The 18,316-nt window shown below is 39.4% G+C and overlaps 1 protein-coding gene, 1 long non-coding RNA gene and 1 pseudogene across 17 annotated transcripts in view; 2 read left to right on the top strand and 1 right to left on the bottom strand.

Moving 5' to 3' along the window:
* The window catches only part of DYNC1I1 (dynein cytoplasmic 1 intermediate chain 1), a 438,187-nt gene that overhangs the window by 199,805 nt on the left and 220,066 nt on the right, over positions 1 to 18,316 (top strand). For all 12 annotated transcript variants that reach the window (XM_072784073.1, XM_072784080.1, XM_072784075.1 and 9 more), the window contains one exon: positions 12,528 to 12,643. In XM_072784073.1, the coding sequence (XP_072640174.1) occupies positions 12,528 to 12,643 (116 nt within the window). The remainder of the gene's footprint in view (positions 1 to 12,527; positions 12,644 to 18,316) is intronic.
* Positions 1 to 18,316, bottom strand: part of LOC140609018 (uncharacterized) — an 80,679-nt gene that overhangs the window by 55,476 nt on the left and 6,887 nt on the right. Inside the window, exon 5 of one of the 5 annotated variants that reach the window (XR_012011022.1) lies at positions 778 to 2,077. The exons of the other annotated variants lie outside the window; for them this stretch is intronic. This is a non-coding gene — a long non-coding RNA (uncharacterized lncRNA). Of the gene's footprint in view, positions 1 to 777; positions 2,078 to 18,316 lie in introns of those variants that run through there. 5 annotated transcript variants of the gene reach the window in all.
* LOC140609634 (U4 spliceosomal RNA) lies at positions 9,074 to 9,138 on the top strand (annotated as a pseudogene).

Here is an 18,316-nt window from a genome sequence, read left to right as displayed (position 1 = left end):
GAAAAAACTGAAGCTGTGAGGGATTGGCTGCTCCTTCCCTGAAGGAGGAATTTAGAGATGCCTTCCACTTTTGGGAGACATTGGTAGAAAATGATGACCTCTTCTTTCTCTCAACTTTATCTTTATTCTTGGTTGAAAGACGGGGTGAATATTACTCCTGAATCTACCTTGCTCCATCCCAAACTGCTGTGGTGAAATAGATCACTCTGTCAAGAATAGAAATTAAACTAGCTCTATGAAGGCACTAGAAAAACATATTCTTCAAGATGGTGTACATGTTTGAGAAAATCTAACCAAGCAGTTTTAGAGGACTTTTTGCATTTTAAAATCATTTCCATTTGCCTAACACCACAGTAATCACCTCATTAGCCTTTGATGAAGTGACCCTGTTAATCTATTCTTCAAATTTTGTCAAATGTTCTTATACAGTATGTTTAGACCTCTGCTTTGAATTAATTTTTAAGGTTTCCCATGCAACAATGTCTAGTATTTTCTTGAGAATAATATGGGTTGTGTTCTTGAGCAAATGGGACAATCTCTGCTTTTTAAGTAACACCTAATCACACTTTCTACAGAAATTGAAATATAGAACAGGAGCTTATAGCATTCATGCGTGTGTGTGTGTGTGTGTGTGTGTGTGTGTATAAAAAGGTAATGGTAAAATGCATTTCAGAATCTATAAATATAGAATATATTTTGATCCATGAAAAACTTTAATAAATTGGATTTAACAGACACAATTATAGTATTGTCACAAGGGAGAGAGAAACACTTTACTTACCTCTTATGCTACTCATTTATCAAGCCCTCAACCATTTCTTGAAAGCTACTTGCTATCTGCCAGGCTTTGTTCTATGTTCTCAAGAACCTTGAGTAAGCAATTAGAGGATATCTTCTGTTTCACAGTAGCAGCAGGATTTTCATAAAACTATATTCTTTTTTTATTCTATTTCAGAAAAATGAATATAGCCAGTTGGCAAGGATGTGTGCCTATGCTTTGGTACCAAGTGACTTAAAGAATTATCTAATTTTAGAGGTTTAAATGTAACTTCTGCAGAGGGCTGTTCATGAATATTAAGTTCATAAAAGGCCATTTCTATCAAGTTTTATATTAATATTGTCTTTTTATGTAATATTGGAGAAAATACACTTCTATACTTTTTGTCCTTATAATTCTGAACTTACAATTACCTTCGTAAAGTGGGAACTTTACAAGTTCTACTGTACAGGTTCTGCTGAACCTCCACTGATAGAGCCAAGCTCTATTGTAACTGTGACTATTTTGACTTCTCGCTCATCCCAGAAATTTGCAAGATTTACTTGTGTTATGAAATTCAAGGCAAACCTTTTGGCTGTGCCTGTTGACTGAGCCAGACTTGACATTTGCTTCTGTTCAGGAAAAATGCTTTAGTTGCCAAACTAATATCCCTGCACAGTAAGAAGTAAATATCATGGAAACAAAATAAATACCTCCTCAAATGATTTTTAAAATGCGAACATAGAAAATGGAAACTCATCTTTTTTTTAAGTAATCAGAAAAGGTCAACCATCAAGTTTCTTCCCAGTCCTTAGAGGAAAACACCCACTTGGAACATGGGTGATAAACTGAGTGTGGTGAGGAACTGCCATGCCAGGTTCACTTCCATTGTGTGGTGCCCTGTTGTCACCTTTCCTCCATGTGGTGTCCCATCCCAACCCTAGGAGTCAGTCCTTGAGATATCACATCTTGGCACCTAATTATACTACAGTACAATGTTTGGAAGACAAATTAACCTTTATCATTTTTTAGACTTCTTTCATATTACATGAGTTTCTGTGCCCTTGGCTCCCTAAACTCTTTCTATGGATGCAGCACTTTCTCATATGACTCTTATTGGGTGGCTCTCAGGGCTATATTTTCTGTTTTGTCTTCTTTTCTGAGCTTTGGTCTTCTATCTTGTACAATTGGAGAAACCTTCACCATTAACTCATCCACTGAGGTACTCATTTTTTTTTTTGAGGTACTCATTTTTAACTCCAAAGCATATCTTTCTCTGAATTCTCCTGTGTCTTCCAGTTACATCATTCACTTTTCTTCCTGTAAGACATGAAGCCTTAAAATAATCACAATCTACTCCTTTTCCTTCACCCTCCATACCAAGTAAACTGCTAAGGTCTATGCTTAATTCTTTTCTAGAGTCACCAAACTACAGCATATCCTTACTGTTCCCAGTGCCATAACCACCTTGGACCAATTCATATTTGTTAGACCATCAGTCACAAATTCAGTAACCATGTCTCTGGCTGCCTCCTATGAATTAATGCTTGCCTGGATTCTCTGGTTACTGAACCCACCCACCCTTTGCTTGTAGACCCTTTTCTAGTTCCTTTACACTCAGCTTCTTAAGGTCACTTACACAGTCTCTGGTCATTGACTTGTCAGAGAGATTTAGACACCATTATTCACGTGGTTGCTATACTAATAAATTTTAGATGTTTCTTTGCAGTTGTCCATTTCTTACTCTGTAACTTTCAGTAATTCCTCATTACATGCAGCATGAAGTTCAAGTTCTTTAGCCCAAGATTTTAATCTGGTCTCAATTAACCTCTTTAAAATTAATATTCCATTGCTCTTCATCTTAAAACTTCTATTCTGTAAACTTAGTCTCTCCAGTATAAAATGTGAATTCGGTCTCCAGCACCATCTCCCTAGGACACCCTCCTTATTCCTTTCTACTTGACCAAGTCCTACCTATCCTTCAAGACTCATATCTGACCTTCAATGTCAGTGAAACTTTATTTAGTGTAACACATGATACTCTGCCCATTGTAGTCCTCTGTCCCACTTACTGTATGAATCACTCATGTTGAGTCTTATTATTTTCTACGTTTCCTTCCTATTTGCCTTTTAATGTGTAGGCTCGATTCTTTTTTGCCTGTAATGTTAGGATCTGGCATGGTGACATGCTTCAAAGATTGTTTGTGGTTGCTGATAATGATGTTGGCTGAAGTTGTTCCTTTGCCAGTTGTCAAAGACACTGTACATACCCACATAAGATGTTTGAACAAGGGAGAAAAAGGAACTGTTACCATTCTTGCTGCCTTAGGAAATCTTCTTTGAGAAACCTCAAGGAATTTTAGAAGCAGCATTAGAAAAGTTCTTGGCAGCACCATTAATAGATCATGGGATGAAATACTCACATGCAAACAAGCAGGAATAAAACCCAGCAGGATTGAGTGTGGGTCCAGTGAAGACATTCTTTTATTCCTTAGCCTTGACCTACTTTGGCATCTGGCTAAATAACTCCTTGTCTCTGAGAATATCTGTTCCTGATTTTATCTGCATGACTTCCAACACTCTGCCCTGCTCCAGACTTCCCATTATTGCAGTGATCATTTTTGGTTTCCTGGCTTCTGAGGCCACATATTGGGCTTCTGACCTAAGCTCCCAACTGCTACCTTATATACCGTTACTCCACTCCTGCCACTAGATCTAATCGATATATCATCTAGCATTATGATTTCCAGTCATTGTACACTCTGAGACTGCTAGTGCAAGATCACAATTGAGAGCCTTTTGTGATTTATAATTTGTAACTTTGTAGTTTCTTAAGTGCCTGAAATATACTTTTACTGTGGCTTCTCTGTATTTTCATATAGATGTTTGCCTGAAAAAAAAATCCTACTAACGTCAGGCTCTGTCTGTCTTGCAGCTATACTTCCCGATATTGATGATAAATTACAAAATGAATCATGCACTCTGATATAAACATATCTTTAAGAATTAGCTGATGATATCTATGAAGTTCTCATGAGAGCCATTTTGCTTAAAGCTTTAGCTGTCTGAAGCCAGTTCTCTGACATTGTTCGGTTTCTTATGAATCCAGTAGAGATAGTACAGCAATATTTATGCAATTTTTTCACAATCCTCAATATGAAATGCAGGAATGTCAAGTTCACTATATATAGGTCACTGCGGTTTGAAATAAGAACATCAGAGAAAATATGAGTTGTATTGTGTTTAACTAATTCAGGAAGAATTTGATGATGCTCATAGCAGCGATGGAAGAATGTTAAGGTACTCTGAGAGCTTTCATGAGCCCTTGGAAGCTTTTGGCCCCTCTCTTGAATCCATCCTTCTACAGTCAGATTAGGCTACTGCTTGGGATCAGTGAGTATCAGTGAGGATTAATATTTGTGACAAAGTCTTTTCCTGCTGTCCGGCTCAACTATAAATTCCTTAGGAGAAAAGAAGTATGAATCTTCATGACCGTGGATTGGGCAATAATTTCTTAGATAATGACTCCAAAAATACAAGAAGCTAATAGAAAGGATAAATAAATTAGACTTCATTGAAATTGAAAAATTTTGTACTTTAAAAGACATCGTTAAGAAAGTGAAAAGACAACCCACGGAATGGGAGAAAATATTTGCAAATCATGTATCTGTTAAAAGTTTAGTATCCAGAATATATAAACAATCTCTTGTAAATCAACAACAAAAATACAAATAATCCAATTTGTAAATGGGCGAATAGAGGTACCAGGGTGGCTCCACTAGTTGAGTGTCTGACTCTTGATTTTGGCTCAGGTCATTATCTCAGGGTTGTGGGATTGAGCCCTGTGTTCCGCTCCTCATTTAGTGGGGAGTCTCCTTGGGATTCTCTCTCACCTTCTCTCTCTCCACCCCCCAGTGAATGCACTCTCTCTCTAAAATAAGTAAATAGGGATGCTTGGGTAGCTTAGTTGAGTATCTGCCTTTGGCTCAAGTGCGATCCCAGGGTCCCGGGATTGAGTCCCACATTGGGCTCTTTGCATGGAGCCTGCTTCTCCCTCTGCCTATGTCTCTGCCTCTCTCTCTCTCTCTCTCTCTCTCTCATGAATAAATAAAATCTTTATAAATAAATAAATAAATAAATAAATAAATAAATAAATAAATCTATCTTTTTAAAAATTAAAATGGGCAAAGAATTTAAATAGGCATTTCTCCAAAGAAAATACACAAATGCGAATAAGCACATGAAAAGGTGCTCAACATCATTAGCCATCAGGAAAATGTAAATCGAAATCACATTGAAACACCACTTCACACTCACAAGGATGGTTATAATAAAAGATAATAGTAAAGGTAGAAAAGGATGTGGAGAAATTGGAACGCTTGTACACTGCTAGTGATTGTAACTTTAGTGAAGCCACTTTGGAAAACAGTCCAGCAGTTCCTCAAAAAGTGAAACATAGAATTACCATATTGACCCTGTAATGCTACTGCTAGGAATATGCCAATTCTGAGGGAATTCAGTTCAGTTCCGAGAGAATTGAAACCATATGCCCACACTAAAACTTGTACACAAATATTCATAGCAGCTTTTTTTGGTAATAGCCTGAAGTAGAAACAACACAAATGTACATTGGCTGTTGAATGAATTAAACATAGTATGATATATCAATGGAATATTATTTATCAATAAAAAAGAATGACATATTGATACATGCTATATAAACCTTAAAACAGTACTATGTGAAAGAAGCAAGACACAAAAGGCCACACACATACTGTATTATTCCATTTATATGAAAGTAGAAGGTAGACTGGTGGTTGCCAGAGGTCTGGGAAAGAGGGAATGGGAAATGACTGCCAGTGGGTACAAAATTTCTTCAGGGGTAAAATAAGTTGTATACTTAGATGGTCATGATGGTTAAACTCTTTACCTTGATTCTTAAAGGCAACCAGATAGTAATTTCTTTGAAATCTAAGGGGTTTGCTTTAGCACTCCATATATAGGCACAAAACAGTGACTGTCTCCATATTTTCAGGTGACAGGTTTTAGAAGCCAAAGTTCTGGTGTCTGTGGCTTTGAAAAAAAAATGGAGACCTTTTCAAAACATAGGCACAAAACCAGGGTATCATGTTTTGGTAGATAACTCTTTGCTCTTTAAGTATTTTTTCTCTTTACTATGAAAAGAATGTTTAAAGTCTCAATCACATTTAAAAATATCAGTAAAATTTTTTTCAACTTTCATTCATCTTTGAAATGGGAGCCAGAGTGTATGTTTATTAGAATCCTAATGTCAATGTACATGTTTCTCATGCTGTTAATGATAGGACAGATAAGTCCATAGAACCCTAACTTTTGGCAGCTTTGGTAGGTATCATAGACCATGCTTAGGTCACACTTAGGGTTTTATTTTTCTTGGATGATGAAACTTTGGAACCGGCTTAGCAAAGCCATGCTAACGTTACTGTGGTTGGACAGACAGGAGATCTCAGTTGAACCAGCAACAGAAAGGGAAATGGGCACAGAGATTCCGGCAAGGGAGTGGTTTTCTTCTTGGGATTCAGAACATCCAACCAAGGACAAATGGACAGAATCTGGGTAGATCAGACTATGCTTGTGGCGAACTGGGAACTTTTACATCCCGAGCACCAGCAGACAACTTTCTCAAACTTCAGACAGCTTCACTCTTTATTCTTGATCAATACCCAGTTTTTGTTTTCAGAGGAAAGATTTCAATTTTGGTGCATTGTGGCTTTGCTCAGCCAGCTTGTTCAGCCAAGTTGCCAGGACCAGGTGGAGAGGAAGCTTCTAGGACTTTTAGCGAGGAGTCCCACCTCAGCACAGGAAGACGTGGGCACTGTGTCACTCTAGGGCCATGCCAAGTTAGCTGGGGAGGGATCGTGCTTCATTGCCTAGGGTCTCTGGCATCCCCTGCCTGACATTTTAGTTTTAGATCTAGGATGGACTCATGCTAGTACCTTCCTGTGTCAAATACTGCAGTCTCCTTTTCCTGCCTCTTACCTCTCTTTCATCTTGGTTCATCTTTGGGCCTGACCCATCTCATAGAGCTTTCTTTATAAGCTTGGTTCAGGGGCATCCTTCCTTTTCAGTGGAAAAGGCCTCATCCCCTAGGATTTGGCTATAGGTTGGGGAACCCCAGGTGAATCTGGTTAAATAATTAAGTCTCTGTTCCCACATGTTACCCAGTATTTCTGACTCGGTGATATCCAGGCTTTAGTAAGCATTGGAATCACTGGACCCTGCCTCCCTTCCCCCCGCCCAGTTTCTGTTCGGTAGGTTTCATGTGGGGCCTGGGAATTTACATTCTAACCTGTTCCCAAGCAGTGCTGCGGCTGCCAGTCAGGGACCACACTTTGGGAACCACTGCTCTAGGACTTCTACCATTCGGGTTTTCTCTAGATTTGTTAAATGTGGCGACAGTGAATCCAAATATAAGAGCCTTATTGTACTTCTTAAGTGACATTGAATTGCTTTCTTGTGGTTATTTAAAACATGATACACGTTTATTTTTATTTTTTTTTATTTTTTTATTTTTTTAATTTTTATTTATTCATGATAGGCACACAGTGAGAGAGAGAGAGGCAGAGACACAGGTAGAGGGAGAAGCAGGCTCCATGCACCGGGAGCCTGACGTGGGATTTGATCCCGGATCTCCAGGATCGCGCCCTGGGCCAAAGGCAGGCGCCAAACCGCTGCGCCACCCAGGGATCCCAATGATACACGTTTAATTCAGTATATTTAAAATTATATTAAAACCTCTTATTTTAGAATAAATTATCAAGGTGAAAAATATACAGTATAATTTAATAATAATGCCATATCATAATGGCATTTAACAGTTAAAGTCTCAAAGTACTTTTCTGTATGATGCCTTCTGCTTTTTCCTTCTAGTTTTCTCTTCCTCCCCCAACCCCATTTCTTCCTCGAACATTTATTTAGTGCCTGCTCTATACACTTAACTAAGGATCGAGGTACAGATTCGAATCAGTAAGGGGTGAATACGTTTGCAGTCAAGTCACACATGGGAAGAGGTACACAGGCATGTACTAGGGCCTATGGCAGAAGTATCTGCATGCAGAGTGGCTTAAGAGGATACGTCGTTCTGCAAGAGGGGTGGTGGGTTGGCAGCAAAGCTATCCCAGAGTCAGAACTGAAGAGCCAGGATAGAATTTATAGCCTAATCAGAAGGAAAAGGAATCATAGTAGCATGAGAGCTCCGTGAGGTTTTTTCCCCCTCTTTTGCTAAGCAGTTTAATTTGTAGCCTTTTTAAAAGAATTATGAACTGATAAGTCTTGAATAAAAATAAATCTGATGGTCAAAGTTCATACTTTTAAAGAAAATAGCTACTAGGTACTTCATCTCTTAAACACAGTTTTTTTTTTTTTTAAGTTTTAACTTATTTATTCATGAGACACACACACACACACACACACACAGAGGCGGGGGGGGGGGGGCGGCGGTGGGCAGAGACACAGGCAGAGGGAGAAGCATTCCATGCAGGGAGCCTGACGTGAGACTCGATCCCAGGTCTCCAGGACCAAATCCTGGGCTGAAGGTAGCGCTAAACTGCTGAGCCACCCGGGGTGCCCTTAAACACAGTTTATAGCAATTTTGTCAGCTGATAAAATTGCAGAAATATTTTTCTACAGAAAGGGAAGTTGAAGAAGGCCTCCATCACAGGGTTGCAGGAATGGATGGATTCTGGATCCACTGACCTGCAGGCCCTAGGATTGTTCCAGGGAAGACAAAATTGAGGACTCCGAGAACACACCTAAGAGGAAGGCCTTTGCTGTGGAAGAGTGCCACCTCCTGGCCAGCCTTTCTGAACCAGCTAGGACTGGGAGCTATTGTGTGGTACTCTTCTTGCAAACACTGTCCTTCTATTGTGCCCTAATACTTTAGGTCTGGCTGCGTCTAGGGAATCCTTTCTCATAAAATGAACACATGTGCTTGGCCCTCTACTATATTATTAGGTTTTAAGAGTGTGCCTCAATAAGACGATGTTCTTAAGGCATTAGGAAAAAAAATAGAACAAAGTCAATAGAGAACAGTCTCTAAAACATGGTCCTTGGACTTGCTGTTTGACAGAGTCAAGGCCTGAGTCTATCACTTACTACCTTTGTGATTTTGAGCAGAGGAGTTAACATCACTGTGCCTCAGTCTTCTCAGGTGTAAAATCAGAGTATGATGTAAAATTGTAATGAGGATAAAATAATACATGGAAACTGTTTATGTGCACTACAACTACAACAGCAAAATAGCCACAAATAAAAGCATTTGATATAAATGCAGCTTAAAGCTTTGCACAGTGGCAGTATCATAGCCAATGAGGTTTATCTGAGGCATGATTATTGCTAATAAATGCAGCTTAATCAATCTGGAGACTGCATGGAAAGCTATAATAATCTATCAGTTACCCTGTAAGAAAGGTTATAAGGGATTGCTTTAAAATTATAAATCATTTGAGATCAAATCACCCACAAGTTTATCAATGTATCAACCTATCAACACATTGGGAGAATCATGTGATCACAATTAGGCTTTTATTTCTTCTTGATAGCTTGGGTGCTGTTGCAACCCGGAGCTCACAAACACAGCATCAGTGAGGAACTGATTGAAACCTTTCAATAATTATTTGGAAAAGAAAATATTTTAATTAGTGCAATAAGGTCATTTATACAAGCTGAGTTTTGAACTATGAAGTTGCACAGTGATAATACTTTTGGTTAAAGGAAAAACAAATAGACTCTTCCAGCCAGCCAAAACTATACATATACCCATACAAAGAAATTAGTGGTGTGATTCTTATGTTTCATTGACACAGATAATCTCCAAATCTACTATTTTAAAGAATCTTTCATTTAGAGCATTCATAAATCTGTCTTATCTAATTTTTAAAACAAATACAAGCATTATGATAGTAAAAAAGATAAATTAAAAGTAGAGATGCTTAAGCCAGGAGCTTCTTACTATGTGCCAAGCACAAAAGTAAGTGCTTTTACAAGTATTAGATTCATTCATTCTTCACAACCACTCAAGATATGTACCCATTTTACAGATAAGAAGCTTGAGGCTTAGCAGGGTTTATCACTTGTTGAAAGCTTTCACCCACCACTCAGCTGGTAAGTGACCAAGCATAGATTTGAACCCACATTCATTTCTGAATGAGTGTATGACTTAACTGTGCCATACCGTTTACCAGTTAGTTTTGATTTGCCATTGTGGAATATCAAATTACATGTCATCTTCCTATTTCCAGTGCCTGCTGCTGGTTACCCAGTAAGATAGGCCTACAGCTTCTGTCCTGTTAATAATAAGCCCTGGAATCCCTGCCTGCAAATGTACCTTTTAGTGCCTCACATAGATGCTCACATAGAAGTCTAGGATCTAGGGCGATCTTTTCATGCCAGAGATGACCCCATTTGAAAAGATGGGGATCAAATGAGGCACCTGGATGGCTTGATTAAGCATCTAACTCTTGTTTTTGGCTCAGGTCATGATCTCAGGGTCATGGGATTGAGCCCTGTGTTGGGTTCCACACTCAGCATAGAGTTGGAGATTCTCTCCTTCTTCCTGTGCCCCACCTCCTGCTCTCTTTCTCTCTCAAATAAATAAATAAAATCTTTAAAACAGCCCTGAAATGGTGAGGATGTAATACAGGCATATGTTTATTTTCTATCTCTTTGAATGATGCAGCCTGACCTGTTGGGACTTCAGAAAGACGCTCTGGGCTATTAAACAGCAGGAGAGGCAGCACCCCAAGTAGTCCTGGTGTGTCTATTCATGGTTTCTTTTTCAAGTGCTTCAAGAAAGACTCATTTAAGGAAAGAAAACATTTTTCTCTGATGTTAAACTAATACCTGAATTTCTTACTTTGAAACCTTGAGCCTGTTACCTTGTTTGGCAACTTTGTTTCTAGAGTATTTTGTGTGTTTTCTGCTAATTCTGTGTGAGGAGGCTGTGTGCAGTTCTGGGAATCCTGCCCAACCCTCCTTGGGGGTCCCGATTTCTGAGTGAATGAGGCCCATGAGGCCGATGCCTGAATGGGCCTTGGACTACCATCCTGCTTATTGAGATTTCATAGATGGCCAAGCAGGCTTGTTCTCTAAACTAGCATTTATTTGTTCGTATCTACTTTGTGCACATCTTTGATATCACCTCAGTTGTTTGAGTAACTCATAGAAAAGAAGAAAATTTTATTTTCCTAGAATGCTTGGGAAATGGTACATGGAAATTTCTAGCTGTGACATGTATTTATTTTCTTTCATTTTATTATTACTACTAGTACTAAAAATACAATGAGTCTGTACCATCTGCTAGTAATAATTAAAAACAAAGTATGAATAGACCTGTGCCTCTATAGGTCATAGAGAGCTAGGGAATGTAGCTGGGATTCCCTATATGAGCTGTTGAGCTATGTGTTTATTTCACCTTTCCCTCTTTCCCTCAGACACACACTCACACACTCAATGCCTAGGAATTTTTAAGAAACACAATAGAATATGTCCCATGCTAATACTAAGTCTATTTGTTAAAAATAACGTTCCAGAAACTGTTTTAAGACATATGTGTGTAAATTATACACATATATATACACAATATATATGCATATAGTACATATATATTACCATAAGAATCCTAATAGCAAGTACTAGTAATATCTCCAATTTACAGATGACGACACTGAGGCACAGAGAGGTTAGGTACCTTGTTCAAGATCACACACACAGCTCAGAAGTGGGGGGCTAGAGTCTATGTGCTCAACCACCAGACTCTGCTTGCCTCCATGATTTGGATGTTTCCTGTGTGACTCAGGAGGCACTTCAGATTTTTGCAGGAGCTCAGAAATTACCTTTAAGAACCTTAGGTGGGAGTTGGCTTGGTGGAAAAAACCCCAGGGCTTAGGCCAACAGTATTTTAGCCCTCATTCTGCCATTTATGAGTTGTATATTCTTGCACACGTCTCTTACACTGCATTTCATTTTCCTTATCTATCATGGAGGTGGTGATAACGTTTTCCCAGATGCCTCACAGAGGTGTCGTGAGGACAGATGATGTGATAGAAGTTAAAGACATCGGAAAACACTTGAATGTGACATATATATTCAGAAATGATTTTTCACATGATCACAGTTGAGGAATTCCAAGCTAAACCTTTATCACTCTTAGCCCAGTGCCCTCTTCACTCTCCTATGCTATAGCAATGTCTTTAAGCAAATTCACATGCTGATCTGTATTAGTTCTTTCTCTGGAGAACAGAGAAGTGTTATACTCCCCCTTGGAATATGATCCTCTCAATAGTACTATGACAAACATGTTATTCCTCTAGGAAATCATCTTTCTTTTCTTCTGACTTGACAATCATTACTTTTCCTTTGTCCATCTCATGTAAGAGGCTAGAATCTTGTATTACCAATGAAAATTCCCTTTATAAATTTAAATCAAGGGAAGTCAAAGGTGCTCCAAATGGAAGGGGTCTCCTCTGAGCCAGACCAAGACCTTGTTTTACAGCTAGAAAAGCTGGGGGTCAGCATGAGGGACTATTTGACATCACCAGCAAATTAGGGCCCAAGGGGGCTAAGAAGGCAAGTGTCCCAGCTGCCAGCCCAAGGTCAGTCCTAGTTTATGGCCCAGCCTCTCTCACTGAGAAGCTGCAAACTGGGATTTGTGTTGGTCCTGTGTGTTATTACTGATAGCTCTTCTGCAGGGAATGCCTTCCCTCTTTAAGCATTTGTCTTTTGTTACTTACAGGCGAAGACTGCACAGGCTGGGTGTGTCGAAGGTTACCCAAGTGGATTTCCTGCCCAGGGAAGTTGTGTCCTACTCCAAGGAGACCCAGACTCCTCTGGCTACACATCAGTCTGAAGGTAAGCTCTGTCTTTTGTTTGCTTTCTGTATTATCTCTAGGAGAAATTGCCAGGCATCATATCCTTCTTGTTGATTTTATATCTTAATAACAGATCTTTGCAGTACATAAACATAATGATACACTGAAAGTCTAAGGCTCCTTTGACCCAGATTTTGAAAGCTCTGGACAGGGAGCCCAGTGGTACTCCTCCAAAGAACCCATGAACTTTAAAATGGATTCCTTAGGTCACACTTTGCCAAAACTGTATGATGGAGGGGGAAAAATCTTCACAGGGTGACATAGTAGAAGCTTCTGAATTTTATCAATAAGAACAGTGTGTACATGAAGAGTCATCATTTTCAGGAGTCAGCAAACAGCAGCACACATCTGTTCCTCAAAATAAAGTGTTTTTTGGAATACAGCCAGATCCAGTCATTGGTGTCTATAGTCTGTGTGGGTACTTTCTTGCTGTTATGGAAGGATTGAGTAGCTGTGACAGCACTTACAGCTCACATAGCCAAAAATCTTTGCTGTAATCTGGCACTTGGGAGAAAAACTCTGCTGACCCCTGATTGACTTAACCATTCAGATAATGACACATTAGAGTTTCTTACCATTTAAAACTTGAAGTCTAAAATTTAAAAAGGTTTGCCATGTACATTCCACATAGGTGAATGGGAACTGAACTCCTTGCTACTTCGTGTATACCAGAAAACATCAGGTGGAAAATTCACATGCAGATCCCAGTCAATCAAAACAAACAAACAAACAAACAAAAAAAACTAAGAGAAATTGCAGCTGATAAAATGCTCCCTAGAAATAAGAAATTACACTCAAGCAGAAGAGATAGAGCTGTATACTTAGGATAAAAGGATGTTGCATTGTTGGAAAATAGCATTATTGTTATAGCTAAGCAAATTCTCTTTTTACTTTATGTTATTTTACTGTTTGGTTTGGTGAAGAGGATGTTAGAGTTCTGGGTTCATTGTTGTTATCTGATACGACTGAACAGAAGCCATGAGAATGAAAAATGATTCGAATGCCTTGCTTGGTTTACAGCAAATATATATATTAATGCAATTTGGTTTGTGTGTGCTACAGGGATTTTCAGTTTGGCTTCTAAACATATAAAGTAAAAACAAAACAAAACAAAAAACAAAAACCCAAAAAACATGTAATGTCTGAAGCAAAGTGAAATCTGATTCCTTGAAGTAGAGCACTGCCTATAGGTCTTCTGAAAACCCTTCCTGAGTAATGCTGGCTGCTGCAGGGACAAGTCTTTGGTAACAGAGCCTCCATCTTTCAAATCTGATAGTGAAATGAATTTTAGAAGCAAACAAGTAGCACCCTCTGGTGGTGAAATTTTAAACCAACCACTGCAAGAAACTTCAAGAACTGTATATTAATGTGGCAGAAAATACAAAGTTAGAAAAGCCTTTGGGAGTTCACCTAGAGTATCCTTGGACCTCCAGGCAGATCAGAAAAATTATTAAAAAACAACCTCACCACCCAACCAAAACATTTGTTTGAGTTAATATGCTGCCAGAGGTATTTGCAGAGTTGTAGCCTGAGGTATGTTTATTTAGCCCAAAATCTGACCCATAACATAAAGTTATACAACTGAAATACGAGAAGGAGTGAATTCTATTTTGAAAACATGTAGACTTCAGATATTGGAAAGGGCACAGACATATTTACAAGGGAAGATAAATTAAGGATGAAAAGGCATCAACTCTCAACTTTTAAACTAGAACACATCAAAAGAAAAAGCCTGGGCATTCCATTTTATTACTGCACAGAGAGCTGGGGCGCCCTCATTATGCTGTGGTCCAAGCAGCAGGAAAGAAGGAATTTATTTCTCAGCTATTGGCAGAAGTTCTTCCTGTTTTGTTAACAAGATTCATAGAAGGATTTTGTGCTGATGGCTGTTTCGATGGTTCAAATTCAATACAGACTTGAACTCAAAGCTAGCAACTACAGCTCTACACATTAAACAATGCCTGATGGGTTTAGACTGGTAGAGCTTTAGATTTGGGTTCAGCAAATTGTCCTCTCACTACACATGATTCTTTGACCTTCGGCTGCCCGCAGTCACCCAGCTGCCTGGCTGGCGCAAGTGCCCAGTGCTCCCCTTTCACCTTCTGTGTGAAGAGAGCTTGTGGAGGGAGGACTGGGGGCCACAGTGGGCAGTGAGAATCGACTACGTGGTAGGTTTGGGTTGGCTTCTGATTTGGGGTTTGAGCCATGGCAATGTTTTCATGACCATTGTAGCCATTCAGAGGCTGGAAATGATGAACTACTGGATTTTATGACACAGTGCGGCTCTTGGGTGGATAATATTTAAACTGTGGTGTATATAAGATCCATAGTGTATTAGTGCCCGTAGTGTATGGGGGGATGCTGTTTTTTAAGTCATATTGCAACTATGGAAATTTTAACAATATTCAAACGAGTGATCTCAGAGCATTGATGTGTTCTGTATCCAGTAGAGTTCCAGTGCATTCTGTTTTTTCCATGTTACTACTTTACTCTTTAAAAAGAGGGAAAGTACTTTTCCCAATCATAAGTCTCTTTACTCCACTCTGTACTATAACAAACATTCTCTTAACCTGTGATCATAATGACCTGTTCTGAGAAACACTCCAGAGGGTGATTTAAACCAGGAAGATTGAGGAACAAAGTCCCTATGAATACTTATTTTCCATTCAAATTTAGGTCATCAGTTGCAGACAAATAAGGCTGAACCTAGGACATGCTATTTGGAAGCCAGATATCTCTACCCCTAAAAACATTTTAAACATATGGTTTTTGTCCCAAGTAATAAGAAAGGAAAAAAAATGCTTCCCTGCCAGACTACCTCTACTTTGCCTTCTATTAATACACCCTGGACTGCCTCTGACCTCCTGAGATTAGTTAGGAGTCCATCTTCTGTATCCTTGTTGTAGTGGGTAAGTGACTGGCTCGTACAAGGCGCCCAGTAAATGCTGTTGAATGACAAAGATGATGCCATAGATATCATTGAAACTCCTAAATTCTGTAATGACCCCTAAGAGAATGAGAACATAACTTGCTGGTACTATGTAAGCTGCTCTGGAAGGTGAAGGAGGAAATTTAGAAAACCTATTGATAGTTTTGAAGTATCCTCTGATCATCCTCTCCTCTTCATGATATTTTAGAAATGGGAACTTAATGGCTTCATGTTGACTCCTCCCTCATTCCTCCTACTCTCTTCTCATGCCTTGTTTCTTATGCCCAAGATAGACCAATCTGCTTTCATTGACGACGGTGCCACACAGTGTCAGCATCCATACCCTTGCATGTACTGTCTCCCTGCCTGGAATGCCCTTTCTCCTGTTTGCCTCCTTTGGGAAGTCAAAGGAAAGAACAGTTAAGGGTTGGCTCCTTGGTAATTCCACTTGTGATGTGTCCCTCCTACCATGGGTGTAGTCCATATCCTCCTTTATCACTCTGTATTTAATGGTTATCTAAATGTTTGCATTGAGTGGGCTGTATGTCCTTCACTACCATGCTCAACATGGCAGCTGGCACAAAGAAAGGGCTCAATAGATATCAGTGGAAGAAATGAAGAATGATATGATGCTGGAGAAATAAGAAAGAAGAGGAAGTATTCACTGTCCTTCAAGGGAGGAGGGAGTATGATCTATGCATTAAGGCTACATTGGTTTTGGGGGGGTTTTAAGGAAAAGTCATGGGAGTGAGATTATGTGGTGAGGAGAGTTCAGTGATTCCACTTCAGCCAGGCCTCTAATTTCACTCCCATGAACATGGGCATTAACTACGCATGAACATGGCAGTTATAAGAACTGAAGGAGAAAACCACCTGTGTTGGCCAGGATAGAGCAAAGCAGTCACCAAGTTTTTACTTGGCAGAGACATGACTTAAATTTAAGTTTGGAAGAGATGTGTGGGAATATGGCTAAGGAAGGCTCTTGTTTCACCTTTACACTATTTTTTTTAATTAAGGTATTTTCTTTTGTAAAATATTTTATTTATTTATTCATGAGAAACAGAGAGAGAGAGGGAGAGAGAGAGGCAGAGAGAGAAGCAGGCTCCATGCAGGGAGCCCGACATGGGACTCGATCCTGGGTCTCCAGGATCACACCCTGGGCTGAAGGTGGTGCTAAACTGCTGCCTCACCTTTGCACCTAGGCTGCCCTCACCTTTGCACTTTAAAAAAAATATTTTCTTGATTGGTTGAGGAGAATTTCTACTTTGGCTTCCCATCCTCTCCAGCATATATTTAATACAGAAGCTGTAAGTATAAGAGAGTTGCCTAGAGTAGTCTAGTCTGGCACTGGTCTAATAGAAACAGAATGGTCCATTATTAATTTTAATAATATATCCTTTTAACCCAATATATTAAAACACTTTAATATTGTCAATATAAAAATTATTGAGATATTATACATTCTTTTTTATATTAAGTCTTCAAAATCTGGTTGTATTTTATACGTAGGGCATAACCCAATTTAGACACTAAATTTTCTTTTAAAAAATAAAGATTTTATTATTTCAGAGAGAGAGAACACAAGTGGGTGGGAGGCACAGAGGGAAAAGCAAATTCCCTACTGAGGAGGGAGCCCAACGTGGGGCTCCATCCCAGGACTCTGGGAGCCTGACCTGAGCCAAAGGCAGATGCTTAACCAACTAAGCCACCCAGGCACTCCCAAACACTAAATTTTCATTGGAAATACTTGAACAGTAATTAGATTTCTTAAAATTTACAATTGAAACAGCAGTTTCAAGTGCTATAGTTGCTCCATACATATTTAAAAGCTTTTCAATAATGGAATCAAATATCCCTTTTTAAAGTTAAGTAAAAGTAAAAATGTAGTTCTTCAGTTGCATTAGGCACATCTCAAGTGCTCAATAGCCACACATGGCTGAGGGACCCTGTATTGGATAGCTCACATCTGCCACAGACCATCATTTCGCAGGTTCAGAAGCTGAGACCCATGAAGTCAGCCTGATCCTCACTTCACCACAGCTGGCCAGAGGCACTTGGGTGAGGAGATCCCCCTGATTTATAGAGAATTCCTCCAGGGGCCTGATGACATCACAGATTTTCCTCCTTCTTATGAGGTCAGCTATGCCCAGGCAGATGTTAGATGGTTGGGCAGAAGGAAAGTTATACTCTGATGAGCAGGACAAGTCCACTAATAAGCCTCATTCTGTTAACATAGAGACAATTATGAGAACCCCCCCCCCACCAGGTTTTTCCTTCATCGTCCAGAGTTCACATAATGGGATGTTCGTTCCTTCCACTCTGTCTTCATGGTGTACAGCAAACTGCCAAAAACTGTGTATGACCTCCTTGTTAGTTATCTACACCTGTGTCACTTCCCTCTCCCTTCTCGCTCACTGCCATGTGAAGTGATTAGAGAAAATGATCAAGATTTAAATCTTGAATGGCATACAGTTGACTTCTAAGTCTTCCTACACCATGGTGGCCCCCAAGAGCATAATTCTTTGATAAAGTCCTTTATCAGATAATCTAAGTGGAAATATCTATTTGGAATTTTAAATATGAAACCAGGCAGTTCTTAGGGTTATAGTGGAAGCCAATCTTGAAACCTCTGGAGATAAGTTGGGAAAACACAGGCTTTGGTGAAATAACCTCGACTCAAGCTCTTCACCTGGTTCCCGGATTCCTGGACCTTACACTCTTTCT

Source organism: Canis lupus, chromosome 18 (genome assembly GCF_048164855.1).
Source record: "Canis lupus baileyi chromosome 18, mCanLup2.hap1, whole genome shotgun sequence".
Classification (NCBI taxonomy): Eukaryota; Metazoa; Chordata; class Mammalia; order Carnivora; family Canidae; genus Canis; species Canis lupus.
Note: the sequence above shows the minus strand (reverse complement) of the source record. Positions and strands in the feature narration are given on the sequence as shown.